Raw genomic sequence first — 20,379 nt, 5'->3', positions numbered from 1 at the left:
CGCCTCGGCTGCCCGCGTTCGGCCCTCCCAGAAGCCCCTCCAATCTACAAATCATTTACTCGTGGCTGGAAAATAACCTCTAGACCTCCCAGAGCCGCTCAGCGGTTACGGTTGAGCTCCAGCTCCGCGGAAACCTGCCTGCATAAACCTGAAATTCCTTAAGACCCGAATCAGTGGGTCAGCGCTGTGAAATGTGTAGCCCCGCAGCCGTTTCCAGTTGGGTTTTTTTGATGGCCATTTTTCGGGGGGGGGTCCCCGAGTAGGTGCGGGGCTTCCGAATGGCGGGGAAAAGTGAGTGCAACGGAAAGTGCCCCGGGGGCTTCGCTCCCCGCCGTGGCTGCGGCACCAAGCGCTGCCCAACGTCCACCGCCGTCGTCTGCGGGTCAGAGGTGTTGGCACTTAGCTGCGCACGGTATATCCCACCCGGTGGCAAAGCCACTGAGTGGGGGACAAGTGACAGATTGATCAAGGTGTGAATTACATTGGGGCGTTTGTGGGTGTAATACGAAATAATGGCAGTGGCAGCAAATCTGAAGTGCGGAGAAACCCATTTTCTCCGGGATAGAGGTAGGCCTGAGCAGTAACGTTAACGGCTAAGTCTGTCTTTCTCAGTCACCCGCAGGGCTTCGTAGTGGCGTTGGAGATGCTCAGCAGGAGTGCCTATTCTGGAAAGAAACTCTTCCCCAAACAGCGTCACCCCTCTGGCTCCCTGGGGGTTTCCAGACAGGCAGGTATTTCCTGTACACCCCTTGGTGCTGATCCGTGTCAGTTCAAGACCCGTTGCTTCTCAATTAAAGAAACAGAAAAAAAAAACCCCAAAACCACGCTAGGTCATAAACAAAACGTTAACAGTTCTCTTCATGCGTTTTCCTTACTAACAAACACTTTTGCTGATCTTGGAGAACTGGAACGACATTTTATAACAGGAGGGTGTGAACAGGTTTATTCAGCCCACCAGGTGGCAGGATTAAAAAGCACCAGTAGATTTTAGGTGCAGCTTAATCCCATTAAATGTAGTGACATGAACCTTGTTTCCTGGTGCTCACACGAAGCATGAATAAAGTGTTGGAAATGACAGGGAGAAAAGCTGCGGTGCTAGGTGCAACATTGTTCTCCAGTACAGCCAGGAAGCAGGATTACATTCCCAGTGAAATTACAACGATAAAAACTCGAAGACGAAATAAATTTAAAGAACCGAGAATTAGAATAAAAAAAGCAAAGATGGGTCTGATTAGCTTAAGATTCTCCTCCTCTTGTGCAAAACTCTTTCTGAGGAATTCACAATGCTCCAAACCAAAATAATTCAGAAGAAGATTCTCAGCGGGCATTAGACTTCAGCAGATCTGGGGTCAGGAAAACATTTAGAGCGAAAGAAAGAAACTCTTGAAACTTATTTACTGCTTTAAATCAAGAAAAATGTTTCAAAGTCTGAAAAGTTCTCAAGAACTAAAAATAATTCATTGGGAACTCAGGACATGATTAAAATAGAGGTAGCTTTAATGCTGCTTCAGACTGAGGAATTTAAACTGAAGTTAAAAACATATGGAGAATGATCTATGTTCATCAATTCAAAATAGTACGGTCTTCTTAAAACCCATGTAAATAACATCCAACATCTCGACAGTATCTTCTGAATGGATTTGCTGGTACTCGGTTAGCAATTCCTTCTGATGCTTCATCTCACCAGTTTTACTATCATTACCAAGTCTTTCATTTGATTCTTTACCAAGTGAAATCAGAGAAGTAAAAGGTCTTGAACATCTCTTCTCTGGATGAGAAAACCCTGACAAAATTAATTGAGTAGTTTCTGATTCATCTTACAAGAAAATTACGACGATAATATAATTGATTCTGTGCTGTTCACGCTGCTTCCCAGTCTTCTGACTTCAGACAATTACACGGGTGGCTGCTAGGCCGCCCACAAGATGAGTTTATGTATCTTAAAAATAAGCTTACTCTAAAGGAAAATAAGGATAGAACAGGATATTAAATTTTAAAATAATTGAAACGGTCACACAAAAAGTTTGTTCAAATGGTGCAAGAAATGAGGAGAAGGACCAGTTTATATAGAAAAATAATTTTTAAATCTTTGGTAACAATGAATTCTTCAGATTTTTACAGTACTTGTAATCTAAAAATAGTCTTCTATTCATGTAAGTATATTTTATAATTTATTTCCTAGTGTACTTTATTAACAAAACTTATATAAAAGCAGAAAATAAAAAGTCAGAAAGATACGAAGAAAATGTCTTATCTGAAGAAACAGATATCTGAATTGGGTTCTACAATATGTTTCTTAATGAGTGTATCTTGTTACTCTGCTCACATAATACCAAATTTTCCGGAGAAGAAGTTTGTTTTTCCTTGGGATGTTGTATTCTTTCCATCACTTGACTTTGAAGGCATGTCCATAGTAATATATCTGATTTGAAAACCACCAGCAGTCACTGAGGCATCTGTCAAAAACTTCAAGGTCATAACATTGCCTGGGACAAGAAAAAGAAAAACAAAGGTTATGTTTTTGGGTGGCATAAAAATGTGGCATTTCAGAGTTATTTCTGAAGTGCTCTTTCTTGCTTGCTTCTGAGATCTTTAGAGCAAATCACCCGGTCTGTCTACTTCCAAGCTGTGGCCTGGGAGGGTTGTAGTTCCATCAGCCCCACGGAAAACCAGGCAGATTTTCATCACTTTTCTTCGTTTGCAGAGCCCAGAGGTTGATAAAAGTTTTGCTGTACCCAGTGCTTTCTGCAAAGCGTTTCTGGTTCTTTAAAATGCTGCTCTGCTTCACTCTACCTGTGAAATGCCCCGCTTCATGTGTGAGACACATCTGGCATAGAGCCTCATGGATCTCTGGGTAACACAGGGGTGAGGTTGCTACGCCACTCTCCCACGAGTGTCATCTGCTCATCTCCACCAGGCCCGTGTAAACCGGGAGATCAGGGATGGCACAATTCAACTTTTCTGTTCTCTTTCTGCTGATGACAGCTGTGGGCTGGAGCGGGCCAGCGTGAGTTTCTGCACAGACTATCCATGATCCCCAGGGAACACGGCCACTTCCTTGCACGGGTAGCTCGCCTGGCATCTGTGCTACAGCGGTTTTGCGACGCTTGAGCAAAGAGAGGTTAAAGTGGCTTTGATTTACATGTAATCAGACAACTTTTCTGTTCTCTTTCTGCTGATGACAGCTGTGGGCTGGAGCGGGCCAGCGTGAGTTTCTGCACAGACTATCCATGATCCCCAGGGAACACGGCCACTTCCTTGCACGGGTAGCTCGCCTGGCATCTGTGCTACAGCGGTTTTGCGACGCTTGAGCAAAGAGAGGTTAAAGTGGCTTTGATTTACATGTAATCAGACCTTGACCTGCTGTTTAAAAAAACGGCGGGCCAGCGTGAGTTTCTGCACAGACTATTGATCCCCAGGACACATCTGGCATAGAGCCTCATGGATCTCTGGGTAACACAGGGGTGAGGTTGCTACGCCACTCTCCCACGAGTGTCATCTGCTCATCTCCACCAGGCCCGTGTAAACCGGGAGATCAGGGATGGCACAATTCAACTTTTCTGTTCTCTTTCTGCTGATGACAGCTGTGGGCTGGAGCGGGCCAGCGTGAGTTTCTGCACAGACTATCCATGATCCCCAGGGAACACGGCCACTTCCTTGCACGGGTAGCTCGCCTGGCATCTGTGCTACAGCGGTTTTGCGACGCTTGAGCAAAGAGAGGTAAAAGTGGCTTTGATTTACATGTAATCAGACCTTGACCTGCTGTTTAAACATAGACACAGAATAATGGCTGTAACCAGCTTTAGAACTGTTCTTGCAATCCTTGCTCTTGAAATGGGAAGAACTGGTGCACGAAGATGGTGTACATAGGCAGGGCTCAGTTACTGACTACAGATCCACTGTGTAAAGGTGCCTGTGTGAAAGCGCCTTTAACGTCCGTAGGTCTACTGCCTCTGTAAGGCAAATACATTACCTGTGCTAATGATATCATCTGGCAACTCGTCTCCACAAAACCTGGAAAAAAGATATAAATGGTCGTGATTAAACGACACAGCAAATATGCCATGGCCCTGCTGTATGGGACCTACACTGAACAGTGGCTCTCGGGCTGTACTCCGGAGCTGTGGCTCATGGGGCTAAACTGGTTACAGGTATTCAGTGAATGTAATTCTCCCCTACGTGTTAAAGCAATTGCCTAAAGGATTTTTGTCATTGTCTTAGAGTAAGGTTTAGGGGAGGGAAAAATGCAGGAAACATTTTTCAATATATGCAGGAAGTAAATGATGCAAAACAAGAAAAAGAGAGATTTAGCATGGCGTTAAGGAAAAGAACAATGGCCCAAGGCTAAGAAAGGAAGAGCATTGTCAAGAAAAACAAACGGACTATATCCTTGCTCTGCTACATATGATTTGTAGAGAGGATGTGAAAAGTGGCAGGAATTGGGAAGTGTTTGTTATCACTTTTTCTGGTTTATTTTTGGAAAATTGCGGTACTTCATACTAAAATATGACTGCTAAAGGACAAGCAAAAATATGACATCGAAGAAAAGAAAGTGAGAATTAAGCAAAGAGGGAAACTAAATCTCATAAGAGGGATGATACGTAACACTTGTTCTGTTCTGATTTTGTTAGAAAGTATTTTACTTCTGTAGCGAATAGTAACTTAAATAAAACACATTTTTGCTAACGGTTTAACACCCCACCTCCCTCCTTTCAATTAAAGCAAATACAAAATACTGTTTGAGCTTGCTGGGAGTTCTTCCTGTAAAATGATAGAGAATTAAGATAAGCGGCTAACTAAAAAGTCTTGCAGCTTTCTTTCATGTAATTTAAGAAAGCAGAAAAGGGCAAAGCACAATTCTCTGAATGTCTTTACAGGCCTGTGTTAATGACAGTAAAGCAAACAGCCAGGCAAGATAAGTCAGGTACTACTGCTACAAGTATTATGGGCATATCAGGGGTGCTAATTGGGTGAGGTAATACAGTGTTCTTCCAAAGTAATGTTCTGGGGAAAAAATTAAATCATTTGATTATTTGCATATTAAAGCTGGAACTGCTTTACCTGCCCACAAAGCCATTGATATCATCATAGCTATCGTAGACTTCCAAGAAATCAGCCATACAAGCAGTGTCGTCTTCAACATCAAACTCTAGAAACTGTAGATGAATACGTTGTCCATACTTTACTCTAATATGCCAGTAGCAAATTTGCTCATTTTCATACTCATTTGGGTAGCCTGGTGACTTAAAAACATGTTTTGAATCTGTGAAGACTCCACCACATTCTTTTCCTAAGAGAAAAATAAAAACATCAGAGTTTAAGTATTCATTCTGGATATGGCTATGGTTTAAATCTTTGTGCGCTTTGACCCAGCATCCCACAGGAACACCCAGCGTGATGGCACTTTTCACATATTTAAGCACTCGGCATTCCCAAGAAATGTCGGCCATTCCTAGCTTTTGGGAGCAGCTATTTTGGAAACAAGAGGCATGATCTAAAACTCACTGAATTCAGAGGAAAAGCTTTGATCGACTTCAGCGGACTTTGGGCCAGAGCTAAGTGTTTTATGTAAAAGGCATTTGGGGTTTCTGGCAATGTCAAACTGTAAGCTTTACAGCTGTACAAGTCACCCTGGCATTCCATTTCATCCTTTCTTCTTCAAAAACCTCTTGAAAGCCTGTCTTCTACAAAAAAACCGACAAAGGTTAGTGATCACATACATTGCATTGTACTCCTGTTATTGTTGCAGCTCTTCAATCCCTTTGGAATGTCTCCTTCGGGACGAAAAACACTCATTCCGGTTTGATTCGGTGGCCATTTGAACTTTACCAGCTCCCCGACAGTGGGACCAACCAATTTGGGGACCTCACACTGCCTGACTTTAGGATTTGTCACAGTTCCCCAAGTTCAGACCTGGGGGAGAGGGAGGTACTTTCTAAGGGTGATTCAGGGCACGTGAGTTGGGAGCCTTAAGCTGGGTAGTGTGATTAACCCTCTTAGTCTGTACATTGTCCGTGAGTCCTGTACTTTTCAGCTCCAGATCATTGCTAGGTTGGATGCACATTTCAAACATGCGAACTGTTCCACAAGCGCCTCTTGACATCTTTAGCCCCCTAGGGAAGAGCACAGGCTCAGTTCAATCAGAGATTGGTCTTTGTTCCCCCAGGCTCCTTGTCTCCCACGCAAGCGGATGGCTCTTGCCAGGCTTTTTAGCAGACTGTCCATCAAGTGTGAATACATATCCTTTTAATGGAAGAGACTCAAGCCGTCTGCTGAGTGTTGGCAGTTCTGGTTTCCTTTTGTCCTCTAACCAAACAGCGCATTTGGAAAGTAATCACCTCTCAGCCCAGAGGAGAAGGCTGACAAAGTCGGGCTGGCAGTTTACATGCAGTAATAATGAACGCAGTAGTCTCTCTTGCAGTCGTCTCTGTATGCTGAACATCTGTGAATGTCCCCCACCCCACAGAGCTATTTGATTAACAACTGCCCAGCTAACACAAACAAGCTCAAGCCCTGTGAGCACAAACAAATTGTGCACAGCTGTGCAGACATCACGGACAACTCCAACTTTTGGCTCTGCCAGGCAGAGTAGTACACTTGGAGTAGTAGGAGAGCCAAGCGGTGCACAAAGTTAAGCTTTGCTTTTCTTGTTGGTGCCTACTTTTTCTGTCTTCCCTGCTATACGAAGTGATATCAAGCTAAAATGAAGCAGCGGCCACGTCAATGTTTCAGTCATCTGCAGTGTAGTGAATGGAGGGGGATGGAGAGAGGTCCCGTATCTGGTGAAGTCTGGTCAGGCGTGTTTGGACCGTGTCTCCAGATCTGCTTTGGAGATCCACTTTTCTCCATCTAGTTACACATGCACGCGCACACACACACAAGGCACTGCTGGGAGCTGGATCTGTCAGGTGTTTCAGTCCCAGACATGGCATTCATTTTCAAGAGTTGTTCTATCTCAGGCACAAGAAGGAATAAGGGTTAACACTAAATTTAGCCTGTTTACAGGCAGAATATCTGGAACATCGTTCCCACGTTAAACACCTCAGACTAGTTATTAGAATTAAATTGTGGGCTAAACGTAAACACTTTTATACAAAACAAGACATTTGCACATCACATTGGAAATATTACTTACCTTTTTAATCAACAACAGCATATTGTTACATTTTTAGTTTCCGAAAGGACTTTGCTTAGGCCCACTTATATATGCTACAACACAGTGCAGAGACACTGAGCTCTGAGCAAGCCAGACCAGCTCTAGGTAACAGCAGAGGTGCAAGGCTCCAAATAAATTTGTATCAATACGCCCCCCCTTCGCAGACAGCATATTTATGGTATTGAAGCTAACTCAGAGCCTGGGTGCCTTTGCGCAGCCAGATAGCACGGCATGCAGTCATAATCTTAGACCCGAAGAGCAATGGGTTGTTTTCAAACACACCGTTAGGGTTGTAGCAGTAGGCATCCCATCTCTCGCTTCTGTTGAGGCGAATCCCGTAATCAACAATACCAGTTTTTCCAAAGCCACAGTTGGCTCCAGCTTTCACTATGGGATAACCAACTCTGCCCTTTGCCATCCAGCCAGCAGCACACACATGGAAACCTGCAACAGGGAGAAAATGAGACATGGATGTGATAAATCAATCCTAGGCAAGAAACTCTGCTTTTTAGTCAAGTAAGTAAAGTCTTACTCAAGCTGATCAATGACTTGGGTGTAATTGGCCTAATAGAAATTGGACTCCAGGAAAGAACAGTACTTTGAGAGGATCATTTTAAACACAGAATATAAAATTGCATTGTGTTCTCCACAGTATGATTATTGGTTCTTCATTTGAAAACAAAAATCAAATGCAGAGGGACTATATAGTTTCCTGGGTAGTGAGTTTTAAGTGCTGTACCAGCATTTGTAATCAAATTATATATTGGATGAGTTATGTAAGTGTGTTCTTTGTTTCCCTTTTGAAGTCATACAAATTCATTCAATCGTATCTCAAGAGTTTGCAGCATTAAGTTCTAAGAATGAATAAAATACTACATACAAAAGACAGCTAAGAAAACAAAGTATTTACTTAAAATTCTTTCAATTTAAATTTAAATACCTGAAATGCCTCAAGTATTTCTTGCTAAACAAAAAGATCCTGTTAATGCATTTTGTGGCTGAGACCTTAAAAACAATAGCCAAAGAATGCAGTGTTATTCACTGTCTGGTAGAGACCAATTCAATGGAACTGGAACATATTTGTGGCGTCCTAGGACTATGAGCTACTCAGAAGAGACAAAAGCACCCTTTTTACATGTGTGCTGATGCTGAGAGCCAGCTTCTGACTCAACGGTGTAGCCTGCAAATTTCTGCAGTGGAGGATATTTTCCATTGTTTTCCTAATGCTCTGAATGAATGAATAATGTCTTATTAGGAATCAAACAGAAATACAGTAGAGCCCTCACTCTGCACCGCTCTTCACTCCAAGCACGCCACTCACTCTCTCTCAGAGCAAATATGGATGGAATAAACATTATGAAAACATCTTGACTGACGATATGAAAAATAGCAATGCACGTTTACTATAGAAGCTCCCTGAGGATAAACGCCTTCCTCTGCGGCCCCCAGCAGCACCCAGGGGCTGTAGCTGGGGTGGTACCGTTGCTTCCCAGCTCAGCCAGACGGCTCTCCGCTGGGTGTTGCTGGTTCCGGGACTGTGCTGCACCCAGAGCTCAGGGGGATGCGTAGCACTCTGTGCAGATGTTATCCCTGACAGCTCTGTAGGTAGCGCAGTCATGCTCTGTTACCAAGGGGGGGAATTGCATGCAACTTGGGCAAAAATCCAGGGAGTTTACAAGTCTCTCAGTCCCAGAGTTCATAACATTCATGAAAATACAAGACTGGCAACATTATGAATGAGTGATGTGAAAAGCGAACAGCTGTGATTTTTTTCGAACCTATTTTTCTTGCCGCCTCCAGCTGCTGATAGGTGGCTAGATGTCCTCCCTCGTATTCACAGACTGCTTTTGCTTCTGCATAGGTGAGCTGGTACTTCCCAGAGCGTGACTCCCTGTGATACACTCCGGCGGCTCGTTCTGTGGGACCAAAGCAATAAATGATTTCAGTATTGTGTCTCAGCCGGCCTGCCTTCCGGGGTGCTCTCACCGCCTCCAGCAGTTTCCCCAAGACCTGCGCTTTGGGCTACCATCCAGGTGAGGAGAGAAACAAAAGCTAGTAGCTGTGCCACTTGGAAAGCGTCAGGAAAATATGTCCCTCCCAACCCAAAGGCATGCTTTTGCAACCCAAAGGTATGTCTTTGTTTGGGAGAAGTTTTGAACAACAGAGCTAGTCAGAGCTTGGTGAGGTTTTGAACAACAGAAAATCAACAAACGCAGGGAAGGACTCCCCTAGGACTACTCAGAAGGCAGTAGTTATGGGAACGATTGGCTGGTGTCAGCATCACTAGTTCCGTGTATCCTATCTGACTCAGGGGAAGCTCCTCCTGGATTGCTATCACAGCATACTTTTGGATGTAACTTTAAGTGCCTTTGTAAGATGAATCAGAGCTTTGTTTTGAATCTCCAGAGAAGTTAAATCAGAACTACTTGGATAGAGGAGAGGCAGAAATTAAAGGGAATAAAAATGTGAAATAAAAATATCTGAGCTTGTGTCACAAAGGGCAGGACCAGAACAATTGCTGGCTGACGTTTTTGCTGCACAGAAAATTAATACACTTTCTTCATTAGTTTTTGCTTTGCTGTTACAAGTACAATATAAAGCAGCTTTCCAGGGAAACCTAGAAACTGTCAGTACCACTACAAGTTTTATAATCTTTTCACGTGGCACTTGTCTGATGACATATGTATGGAAATCTGTCTCAGAACCAATCTGCATATCTAATCTGAATGGCATTTTTGTTTAGATCTTTCTTATATTTAGTGTAATCTGAGAGAAATGGCTTCTGTAGCTGTCACTGGTCAACATGACTGAAAAAAGACGCAAAACAGGAAGCATTTTTTACAGTGGTTATTTGTACCATGGGAAAAAAAGAATGTCTTTGCTAGGGACATACTTAGAGTCAGTAGTTTTGGCTAAGTTAGGATATTTTTAAAAAAACCATGGTCACCACTGAATTGTGGTTAGCAATGGTGAGAACCCTTATTGGATACAGAATGACGTTTGCCAATGTAGTTTTTGGACCCACAGTCACTGGCCTTGCACCCAGTGAAGTAAATTATACTGCTGACAACAGTCTCGGAAGACTGAGAGCTGCTTTCTGTAACATTGCTGGGAATGTCACTGGCATGAGCATGCGATAGCACGTATTCCGTGGAAAAATCTTTCCGAAGAAGCCAGTTCCATTGCAACGAAGAGTCACAACAACTAACAGCTGTGGAATAATGGTATGCTGTATTAAAAAAAAAAAATCTGTTTTAATTAAAAATTTATTCATAGAAGTATTATTTTTCATTCATTCAACACTCTATCATGTCTAACCTGATAAATCCACTCACTGCTTCTTTACAGCATGATTGTATTGGATTCAGTATGCATTAATTGAAAATCTGAGTACTACAGAAAATAGCCCACCATTGAGCCTCACTGCACACTCAGGGGACAACCTGGGATTGCCATTATTGATCACTGCAGCTCACAGGGAAGTGAACTGAAAGGTGAATTGAAAAACACAGACTGTAGTCCCTGGGATTAGCTGAGCTGCCCCACCTACACCGAGTCAGAGTAAAGGGCCGCTGAATTCTAAGGTTTGCCACCTTTGCAAAGGTGACCAGTCACAGCCAAAGCAAGAGCAGTCTTAAAGCTTATTGTCAGTGACGTTTGCTGGTAAAAGCCCCCATCGCTCTGGCAGCCACCTTTGCAAGACCCACCCTGTTCCTTCCCTGGAACTGCTGCTGGCTGTACCACCAGGAATTCGGGGGGAACTGCCAACTGGTTGACTCATCACTCTTGGAGCTGACAGTAAAAACTTACCATTTTCAGTTGTTCTCCTGACTTTTTCACCTGGCAATATTGTTTTCAAATCTTATGCCTCAGAAAGTATCTACCCCCACTTATTGGTGCTAAAATGTCACTATGGACAGGCGTCACGCTTTTCAGAATATTGCTGGAAACACCTGCTCTTCACAGTTTCTGCAAGGGCTGCTCTACCAACAGCAGCACCACTGAGTCTTCGTGCAACGTCTTGGTGGGTGGTGTTACCCTGCTGAGAGCAATCACCAATCTGTATCTCTGTTACTCCTTTGTGAGGTGACGAAAGTAGCCTTTGGAAAGATAGACCACACACATGTACTCCACCAAGCTTTGACATTCGATGCTGGCTCGGTGTGTTGCAGTTTAACGATACAGTATTCCCTAACAGTATATCCTAATTAACTGATCAGATCTTTCACTGGCATTTTTTTCCCCTCCCTCTTAATTACGTTAGGGGCTGTGCAGAAAGATATCAGCAAAACCAGACCTAGGTCAAAGCACTGTACTTATTAACTATTGATATACTTTTACATATTTATGTATCTGTATATGTATATACATATATACACATATTCACAGTCATACATGAACACACACACGTACGACTGACTAGCAGTCTTTATGGAGGTGATATCACGGCCGTGTAGATAAACCTGCATGAAACGTTGGTTTTACTTGCAAGCACAAGCGCAGGCCGACCACTGTAAATGCGTGCCATTTATATACCATGGGGCCAGCACTACAGAGTGCGACGTGTCCCAGCCTCAGCCGGGCATCTTCTCTGATGGGGGATTCTGCTTGAAGGCTGCTGTCTTTACCTGACCTGCCCGAAATCTCCTCTTCCTGGACAACAGTGAGAACTTTCAGCAAAGTTCTTTCTTCCTTTGCCTAAAACCCTACATATTGGGACTGTTCTCTCAGGGATTTCTCCACCCGCTTTTCTTCTTTGGTTCTTACTCAAAAGGTCATGGGTTACATGGCTGACAGGACATGTTTCTTCCAACTCACATTTCTTAAAATCTCTCCTTGAAGTCCAGAGACAGCAGGATCCTGCAAGGACAGCAACCTTCTACTCACCCACAGCAGTAGGAGATGGTAAAACGTTGCCAATCTCTTCTGCGCAAACACAAGCAGCATGAAATTTGGCCTAATAAAGTACCCTCAATATGCATGACACAAATACTAAATGCTAAATAAAAAGAAATATTTAACTTCTAAGCAGAGGATGGCCATGTGGAGTTACTGGCGCGGGCCTCTGCTAACGCGCACGGTCATACCTAGAGTACTCCAACAAATGGGGTAGGTATGGCCCCTAAACCGCACTGACACATGGTGTGCGGACAGGGATGAAATTCTGAACACAAAGAGTGCAGCAGCTGCTCCGGGAAACCTACTTTGTGGCACTAAGAACTGGCACTCAAATAAGCGTATGAGCATATTTGGGCAAGACTGCTCCAATCCTCTCATCAGTTTACAATAAACCTTTGGTTATAATGCGCTTGTGTCAAAAATGAGCGACAATAAAATACCATTCACACAAGAAAGACGTTAACAGGAAGGCGATACAGTCAGCTGCAGCAGGACTGCATGCTTACTGAGAAAACAAAAGAAGTTTTGTAACAAGAAAAAAGGTAAAAGACATGAGCATTTCCAGACTGGCATTAATTGAAGATTTTATATTTGTGCTAATGATTTACTGAGGAAGAAAGGTAAAATGGAGAACTCCATTTTCAATTTGGTCTTGATAGTGCTTTATCAGAAGAAGAGGAGATAAGCAAAGCTCAGATGTCACTGTGCACTCCTAGGTTTTATTCAAGGGAGGGGCTCTTGCTTTACTGCTTGTGCATGGTGAGTATGAGATTGAGGTTACTTGTTTTACTCTTCAAGTTACACTTTTTTTTTTAAATACAAAGATGCATAAATTGGATGGCTGTGATTTTGCCAATTTTTTCTTCATTTATACATATAACGTCACTGAATTCCATTGGTAATCTAATTAACTGCATTTTGAGGTTTGTTTCAGTAATTTTATTGCTGTAGTTGCACTAGATGGTGCATTTCTGAAGGAGCTTCAACAGAGTCCTGGAGATAAGAAAGCAGAGTGGTCATTTCAGTTTCCAAGCTGCACACTGTGCTTCCAGATTTTGCATGTGTTTGTTTATTTAGAGCAAGTCATCAGTTTTTACCCCACGGTTTATTTTTATTTACTCTTATGGTAAATGCTAAAGGTGTAGCAAAACATAATTTTATTATGCATTCCAGTTAACGCTCTGTTTCTTCATTTTAAAGAATTAGAAATTTTTTTCTTCAAATTGACTTCAATTCATGAAACTGCTCAAATGATCACTGTCACCACAAATCCACATTTATGTTGTAGAAACCCCTAAAGGCTACATCCAGGGTGGCTGGTTGCAGCAGTCATGTGGATATGCCAATATTTGCAAATAAACCACCCAGGACCCATTCTCTGCCCGTGAGTGCGCGTGGCATGGTGTGTGCCTGAGCTCTCTTCCCCGTCATCAGGGTGGTCTCACCCAGGGATAGTCCCGTGGCCTGGCTCTCCCTGGCACTGCACTGGAGCACTCTTTAGAAGACCACTGGCTGGCTGAGAGCAAAACTGTGCCAAGGAACATGAGAGTGGTGTTAAACCACAGAGAGGACCTGTGCACAGCCATGTGCTGTTCACTTGTGCAGGGACAGCCTGTACAGGCTACAGATAAACAAGGGGCCTGACTCAGCAAGCCCGCTTGTTCATTGCTCTGACCACATCCCTTCTATACGAGAATACCCATCACAGCCTGTACGAAATTCAACTTCTCTGCCCCTACTATCAGGGCTTAACACAGCCTCAGTCCTACTTATCCTCTGTGCCTCCTTACTGTTATTCCAGCCAGGAATACAAGCTTTGCTTGTTTTTCACACAAACATCTTCTCTGTCGTTCTTTTTTTTGAATAGCAGCCACTTGAGGTGGTGCACGAAGCTGCCAAGCTGTCCTCCCTTGGAGCTCTGCCCCACCTGAGCACCTTCAGCAACTATGGGACACAGCAGGCATGTTCCAAGTTTAGAAGGAAAGAGCAGTCATTAAAAGTGTGCAGCCAAATGGAAAACAATATAGATGACTTCTCCTCTCATTTATGTTCCTGTTAGTTTACATGGTCCTCTGAGAAGGGACTGGAGTCACGTGGTTGCTCCACCAGCTAATAGAGCGTGGCCGCAATCCCTCATGAAACATCTGAGCACAACAGAAACGTGTACCGGCTACAGGAATTCCTTAAAATCCTTAAAGAAATACACAACATTCTGAAGAGGATAAAGGAGTTTGTAAGTATGTGTCTATAAAACAGAGTGCTCGGTGCATGTTTTTGTTTTGGCATCCTTTATGTGACTATATTCTGAATATCTTTTTCTGTTGTACTGGATAATTATAAAGATCTATAGAAGAACTCTAAGAGCTATTTAAACCCACTTGAGGGCAAGGAAACTACTCCCACAGCATTTTCTATAGCCCTTTTGAAATCTTCTCTCCACCGTTTAATGATGTGAACAAACCAACGGCTAAAACATATACATTTCTGTACTTTCCTAGAAACCTAGGAAATATTATCGGTATTGTTTCCAGATCATTTAGTTTCATATGTAGGACCCCAGGCATCTGAAGTATGTTCATGCAGAAAGTAATTCATTCCTTTGGCAAATGTTTCTTTTCATACTCGTTTTCCTTCATTAGAAGCAACTGTTATTTAATGCTGTTTTCACTTTACCTCATGCTGTAGGAAAATACATTCAGATGAAATATTCCGTAACTACTTTTTCCTGCACTTCAGAGAAATAGTAAAAATAGTAAGCTCATAAAGACAAAACTTACAGTCACTACTCAGATAAAAAGACCACCAATTTCAATGCAGGATTTTGTTAATATTAATGCATGGCTCGATGGCACCTATTGCTAGGTGCTCATCTTTATACTGTTAGACAAACACAGTGACTTACACAGCAAAACATTCATGATTAAATTATTTCTTACCTAACCAAATAGAGTTATGCAGCACTCCGTCCCTGAATCCCCATGCTTGAGCCTTGTCCCACAGCAGGGCAGAAAAGAAAATCAGTGCAATCATCTCTTCTGAACTATTAGGCTGTAAATATTCCCTGTTAAAACACTCAGGATAACCTCTGCTAGCAGCTGGCTAGATCCTATTGGAACATCTGGTAGCCAGATCTTAAATAGTGCTTTCAGCTGTGAGGTCAGCAAGCCTGCTCCAATTGTGCTTGCTGTAGTATTATTACACAATTAAATGTGATGTCTGCAGTCGTCCATGTGACTCACTTTTGGCTCTCTTGATTCCCAGAGTGTCCAAGAAACTATTCTATCCCTCACTACATGCAGTGAGGGACAGCACACATGAACACTTTTCAAGCCAAAGTCTGTTCATTCTTCAGCACTCACTGTCTTCAAATTCCATGAAACAATAAAACTAATAAGCAGTCTGTCTGCTTATAGTGTTTCTAGTCACACCATTTACAGGACCGAAGAGAATCACACATACTACCTCTCATTCTCATTTAAACATTCTGTTCTTTTGTATATAATTTGGATTTAATTTCACAGTGACCTAATCAATGAAAAAATGTAAGGAGAATATTTTGCATTGGCTGTTTGAATTCAGTTTCCCTACATGGAATCTGTAATTGCAAGTCAAACCTCCAGATCAGCATCAAACTGCAAGTGTCAAAAACAGATGCTCTTTGTTCTGCAAGTGGGAAATAAAGCTAAAATCTTCCCCTCCAAACCACAGTTTAAAATCTGATTCATAGCGTGACAGCTGTCTGCTTGTCTTCCCTTCTGGCTGAAAGTGAATACTGCAGCTGCTCCTTGTGGATGAGTGGGAGAGTAGAAAGGGGGAAAGATGAGACTATGGAAAACGGTCTGGTGCTCCACACTTCTGAGCAGTCATTGGAAGACTCTGCTCTCCAGTTCTGATAACATTGGTAACTTCTGAGTCAGGAGCTATAGAAAAAGATGTGCTCATGACCACGAACACAATCAAATTAAAATAAATGAAAAGGAAAAGGAAAGGGTGGAGTACTCTGTGCCTACTCAAAAATATTTTACATAGATGACTGTTGTACCAATGAGGAATATATTCTTTATCGCTGCAGTCTTCACATAAAGTGATGAATGCCTCGCTACATCGTACACACGGACACACACACGCATTCCTCCCACCTACAACTCAGGCAGATACTGAAGGGGGGAGCTGTGGAGGAACAGAGTTGAGAGCGAGCCTTTCCCCTGCATCAGAGTAGCAAGGCACCTTCCACCAAAATACCAATGTCTTGACCTGTCACTCTTCAGCACTCACTGATGACAGCAAACCCTTTCTTCCAATAAGGTTCACCTACAGGTACATTCCTGTTGTGCACACCCATGCCTTACCCATTCGAGTTTGAACCTTCGGTGTGCAGCAGTAGGTGTACCCATAACAATGGATATGTCTTCTCGCTCCTGACAAAGCTCATGTGCACTCAAGTTGCACCAGGGGAGGTTTAGATTGGACATGATGAAAAATTTCTTTACTGAAAGAGTGGTGAAACATTGGAACAGGCTGCCCAGGGAAGTGGTTGAGTCAACATCCCTGGAAGTATTTAAAAGACGTGTAGATGAGGCGCTTAGGGACATGGTTTAGTGGGCATGGGGGTGTTGGGTTGACGGTTGGACTCGATGATCTTAGAGGTCTTTTCCAACCTTAATGATTCTATGATTCTATGATTCACTCTGATGTCAAGGCCTGGCACTGGGACTTTCCACTCAGGTACCCCAGAAAGCTGATGACAGCCCTCTGGCTCCCCCCGACCAGCCTGGGACATTCAGGGCTCAGTGGCTTATCGTCCTCTTTCCTGCCGTGCTAGTGAGCTACCACAGAGTGGGATGCTGGGACCAGGGATATTGCCTGCCAGTTTGTTCACCTGTCTTTACCACACTGATCGTCCCACCACACTGCTTGTCCCACCATGCTTTACAGCTCCTCTGTCAGCAAAACAAGAAAGCACTCTAGAGACTTGTCTCATTGCATAGAGGTAGGAACCCTACCCTGTTTCTTCTTCCTAGATTTGAGGATTAGTGCTTTATCTGTACTTGTTTTCTACTTTAATGCCCAATAGGTAAGAGTCCAAGCTTTTTGAATGAGACCTAATTCAACATTATTCTGTGAAAGCATATTGGTAGAAGTCTGTTGCTTTCTAAACCTTAATATCCGAGACACGCATCTGAGGTTACCTGGGATATGAGTTGTGAAGATGGCAGTATAAACTTTTGGGGTGGTGGTGAATGGAAGAGGCAGTGCTGAGTGCGTTGCTCTGGAGCATTCATTTCTCATTAGCTGAAGGAGACTCGCGCTTAGCCTTTGCTGGTTGGGAGTTGTGACATATTCATGGTATCTTCTGGGAACCTAGAAACAATAAAGAGGCATGAGGGAAGGAATGGAAACCAAAGGAAAGTGAAAATTCAACAGCAATATCATTCACTGGTAATCTAAAAAGACAAATTACTGATTCAGATGAAGAGAATCCTTTCAGACTGACGTGAAGATTTCTCCTTCTGAAAGAAGTATGATGTGGATGTCTTTCTCTGCACAGAGCACCTTTTCTCCCTGCCATTCCATGCAAATTCCTCTGGATGATATTGCAACGTGAGTTGATAGCTTAACGATCTTATATCAGAGCCAGATGTCTACGCCACAGGGAATTGTTCTGTTCTGTGGTAGGCGGGTGCCAATCCCACAAGATCACAAAAATGTGTTAATAGTGACTAACTCATAAAAGCAAGCAGTGCGTACCAACTTGGAGATGATTTGTAATAGACTACCATGCTGAAATTCTTGAGAAAAACATTCATGCAATAATGAATAAAAAAATATTTTTTACTGAAGTTAATCTTTAATGCTGAAAGGCCTCAGTTAGAAAAAGCAACTTAATAAATGAAGGACATAAAGTACCAACAGTTCTAATAATGACAGTTATCTGAAAGCATCTCTCTTGATTTATACAAGGTCTAATGTTTGAATGAATATATTCATTCAATATGGAGGAACTGTAAGTCCAAAGAAATACAGTGGCTTATGAATCATAGAATCACAGAATAACTGAGGCTGTAAGGGATCATGAGAGGTCATCCAGTCTTGAAGCCAGGATTCAGATGTCCATCATAATATCCTCTGAACAATCCCTCAAATGAATAAAATTCATCTTTGTTGGATGGTAACAAAAGCTCTACAGGGTTCAGTACATGTTTTGTAGTGAAGAGTCATCGGGTATGGTGAATGTTTTGATACCTGAGGAAACAACTTAATGTTTGCTGTTGTGTTGCATTAACATTAGACATATGCTCCAGATTCAGCCTCGGCATAAGTCTGTGCAACTTGCAGTGTCAATAAAGTAACACTTTCAGTCCTATATATCTGTCTCCCAAGTGAGCTGGAAAGGAAAGGTTTTGTCTGCAAATCCTAGCAGAACCTCTCACCAACAAGAAGATACTCCACAGCTGTACGTGGGCTCTTTGAGACATTCATCTGACAGTATTTTCTTAAGTTTTCTTCCAAGTTTTCTACATTTAAATATAACCCAGACAAATCTTATATAAACTGGGGGGGGTGTCTTTCCTTAACCTCTTTCCATACATACATATGTTAAGAAATACTGTTTGAAAGTTATTCTGTGGTTTTGACTAGCATTCGAAGTGAACACCTAACTTGGTAGTGCTCAAACTGTGGTGTGAAGCCCACAGCGATATAAAACTAATTGCAATGACAGAGAGAAAAAACAATCCAGAAGCTTAATGGATGAACCACTGAGGATGAAGGAATTTTTAAAAAATAGCAGTAGTGCATGTGGGTCACAAGTCTCTTTTGCATTAATTTAAATATTAAGCACCTAAACTTTTCATTTTTCTTCTATTTATAAATGAATGAAAACAGTGAAAATATTTATAGCTTTTGTATTCTGAGATTCACACGTTACTATCAGTGATATAGAATATATTACAATTACATTGTTTATAGCTTTGAGAATGATACCAGGAATGATGTATTTCAATGGAAAGGCATGCAGCGAAAGGCCTTTCATTGGGAGTTTTTTTGCAAGAAACTGTAATCTCATTCAGAAAAAATTACTTGGTGGAAAGTGTAGGAAAAAGGAGTGCAGGGAAAAAGATAGTGAAACAGCTAAAGCTAAGTTTTTCTTATGAGAAAAAACTAAAATAGCTGACGTGAAAGGGGGGAATATGACTACACTGACTGAATTTACATTGTGGGAAACCTGAGAATGGAAGAAGTGCTAAAGAAAGGAAAAAGTTAGCCCAACAACAATATCATCCCATCCCATCCCGAGTTAAATTTAGGCTGAAAAGCAGAAGACAACTTCAAACCATAAGACTTAGAACGGCCAAACAAACAGAACAAACTTATTTTGAGATGATGTTTGAGGAGGAGCTTGGGTTTGGTGTTCTTTGGAAGAAGGCCACTTCCAGTCCTATCTTATTTTTATCTCATTTTAAACAAATTTTATCTTATTTTAAACTTTTTTTTTTTTCATGAACTGAGCTGTCAAGGTACAAGTTGAAGGATTGTCCCACACTGCAGGACCTCCATGGAGACCTTAGGAACCATCAGATCCCAACCATATGCCACATGGCAGAAATAATTACACCTGAATTATTCCTGGCAGATACTTGTGCAGCCTGTTCTTATGAACCCGCAGCGGTGGCAATTCCACAGCCTTCTGGTGCTTAACTCTTCTTAACATTTTACATACCTTCCTTAACCAAAACACCTCGTATTAACTAAAATCTTTCCTGCTGCAACTTTAGCCTATTTCTTCTTTTTGCTTCAGCAGATTAAAGTAACAGATTCTTTACGGCCTCTTTGTAGCAGGAAAGTTATGTTACAACTGTTACTGTATCTTGCTTCAGGTCTCTCCTTAAAAATAAACAGGCTGTTCTTTCTTCTTTCATCTTTCCTGTAGGTCATATTTTCTAGACTCTTGATCATTCTTGTTCCTCTCCCCTGTACTCTTTCCAGGTGGCCTGCATCCTTCTTGAAGTGTCATGCCAAAACTAAACATAGTACTCCAACAAAAGACTCTGCAGTGTCAGACAGTGCAGAATTGCATCATGTATTTTCCAAATGACATTTCAGTTTATACAAAATCCTAGTTTGACATTTGCTGTTAGCGAAATTTCCTTTAAAAATAACAAGTCAGGTTTTTAAAATACCTATGTCATTTAAAATGCCTTTAACAGGAAGGTGCTTTAAGCATGAAAATGCATCCAAAATGAAAGAAACCGGTAAGATTTGGTAGGCCTACCTTAACATCTTAACCTGCTTTTCCAATCTCTCTGTTCTTGTACGCTCCCTGT

At 42.2% G+C, this 20,379-nt stretch overlaps 1 protein-coding gene across 1 annotated transcript; it reads right to left on the bottom strand.

Annotated features, from left to right (window-relative positions):
• Window positions 1–2,285: 2,285 nt before the first annotated feature.
• TNFAIP6 (TNF alpha induced protein 6) lies at window positions 2,286–15,135 on the bottom strand. Its single transcript, XM_009273104.1, has 6 exons — window positions 14,992–15,135; window positions 8,935–9,072; window positions 7,439–7,600; window positions 5,062–5,290; window positions 3,974–4,014; window positions 2,286–2,486 (listed from the first exon to the last, which is right to left on the bottom strand). Exons 1-6 carry the CDS (start codon window positions 15,083–15,085, stop codon window positions 2,323–2,325), a joined length of 828 nt encoding a protein of 275 aa, XP_009271379.1. The 5' UTR covers window positions 15,086–15,135; the 3' UTR covers window positions 2,286–2,322.
• Window positions 15,136–20,379: the final 5,244 nt, after the last annotated feature.

This window comes from Aptenodytes forsteri, unplaced genomic scaffold, assembly GCF_000699145.1.
Source record: "Aptenodytes forsteri isolate BGI_AS27 unplaced genomic scaffold, ASM69914v1 Scaffold174, whole genome shotgun sequence".
Classification (NCBI taxonomy): domain Eukaryota; kingdom Metazoa; phylum Chordata; class Aves; order Sphenisciformes; family Spheniscidae; genus Aptenodytes; species Aptenodytes forsteri.
This window is presented reverse-complemented; position numbering and strand designations above follow the sequence as displayed.

Bases quoted from the DNA above. Each gene is read 5' to 3' on its own strand.
- TNFAIP6 (XM_009273104.1), bottom strand. From the start codon at position 15,085: ATGATTGCACTGATTTTCTTTTCTGCCCTGCTGTGGGACAAGGCTCAA. The intron at 7,601-8,934 runs GTTCGAAAAAAA...TCCCTGTTGCAG, and splicing joins GGAGGCGGCAAGAAAAATAG to GTTTCCATGTGTGTGCTGCT. The intron at 5,291-7,438 runs GTGTGTTTGAAA...TTTTTCTCTTAG, and splicing joins CTACTGCTACAACCCTAACG to GAAAAGAATGTGGTGGAGTC.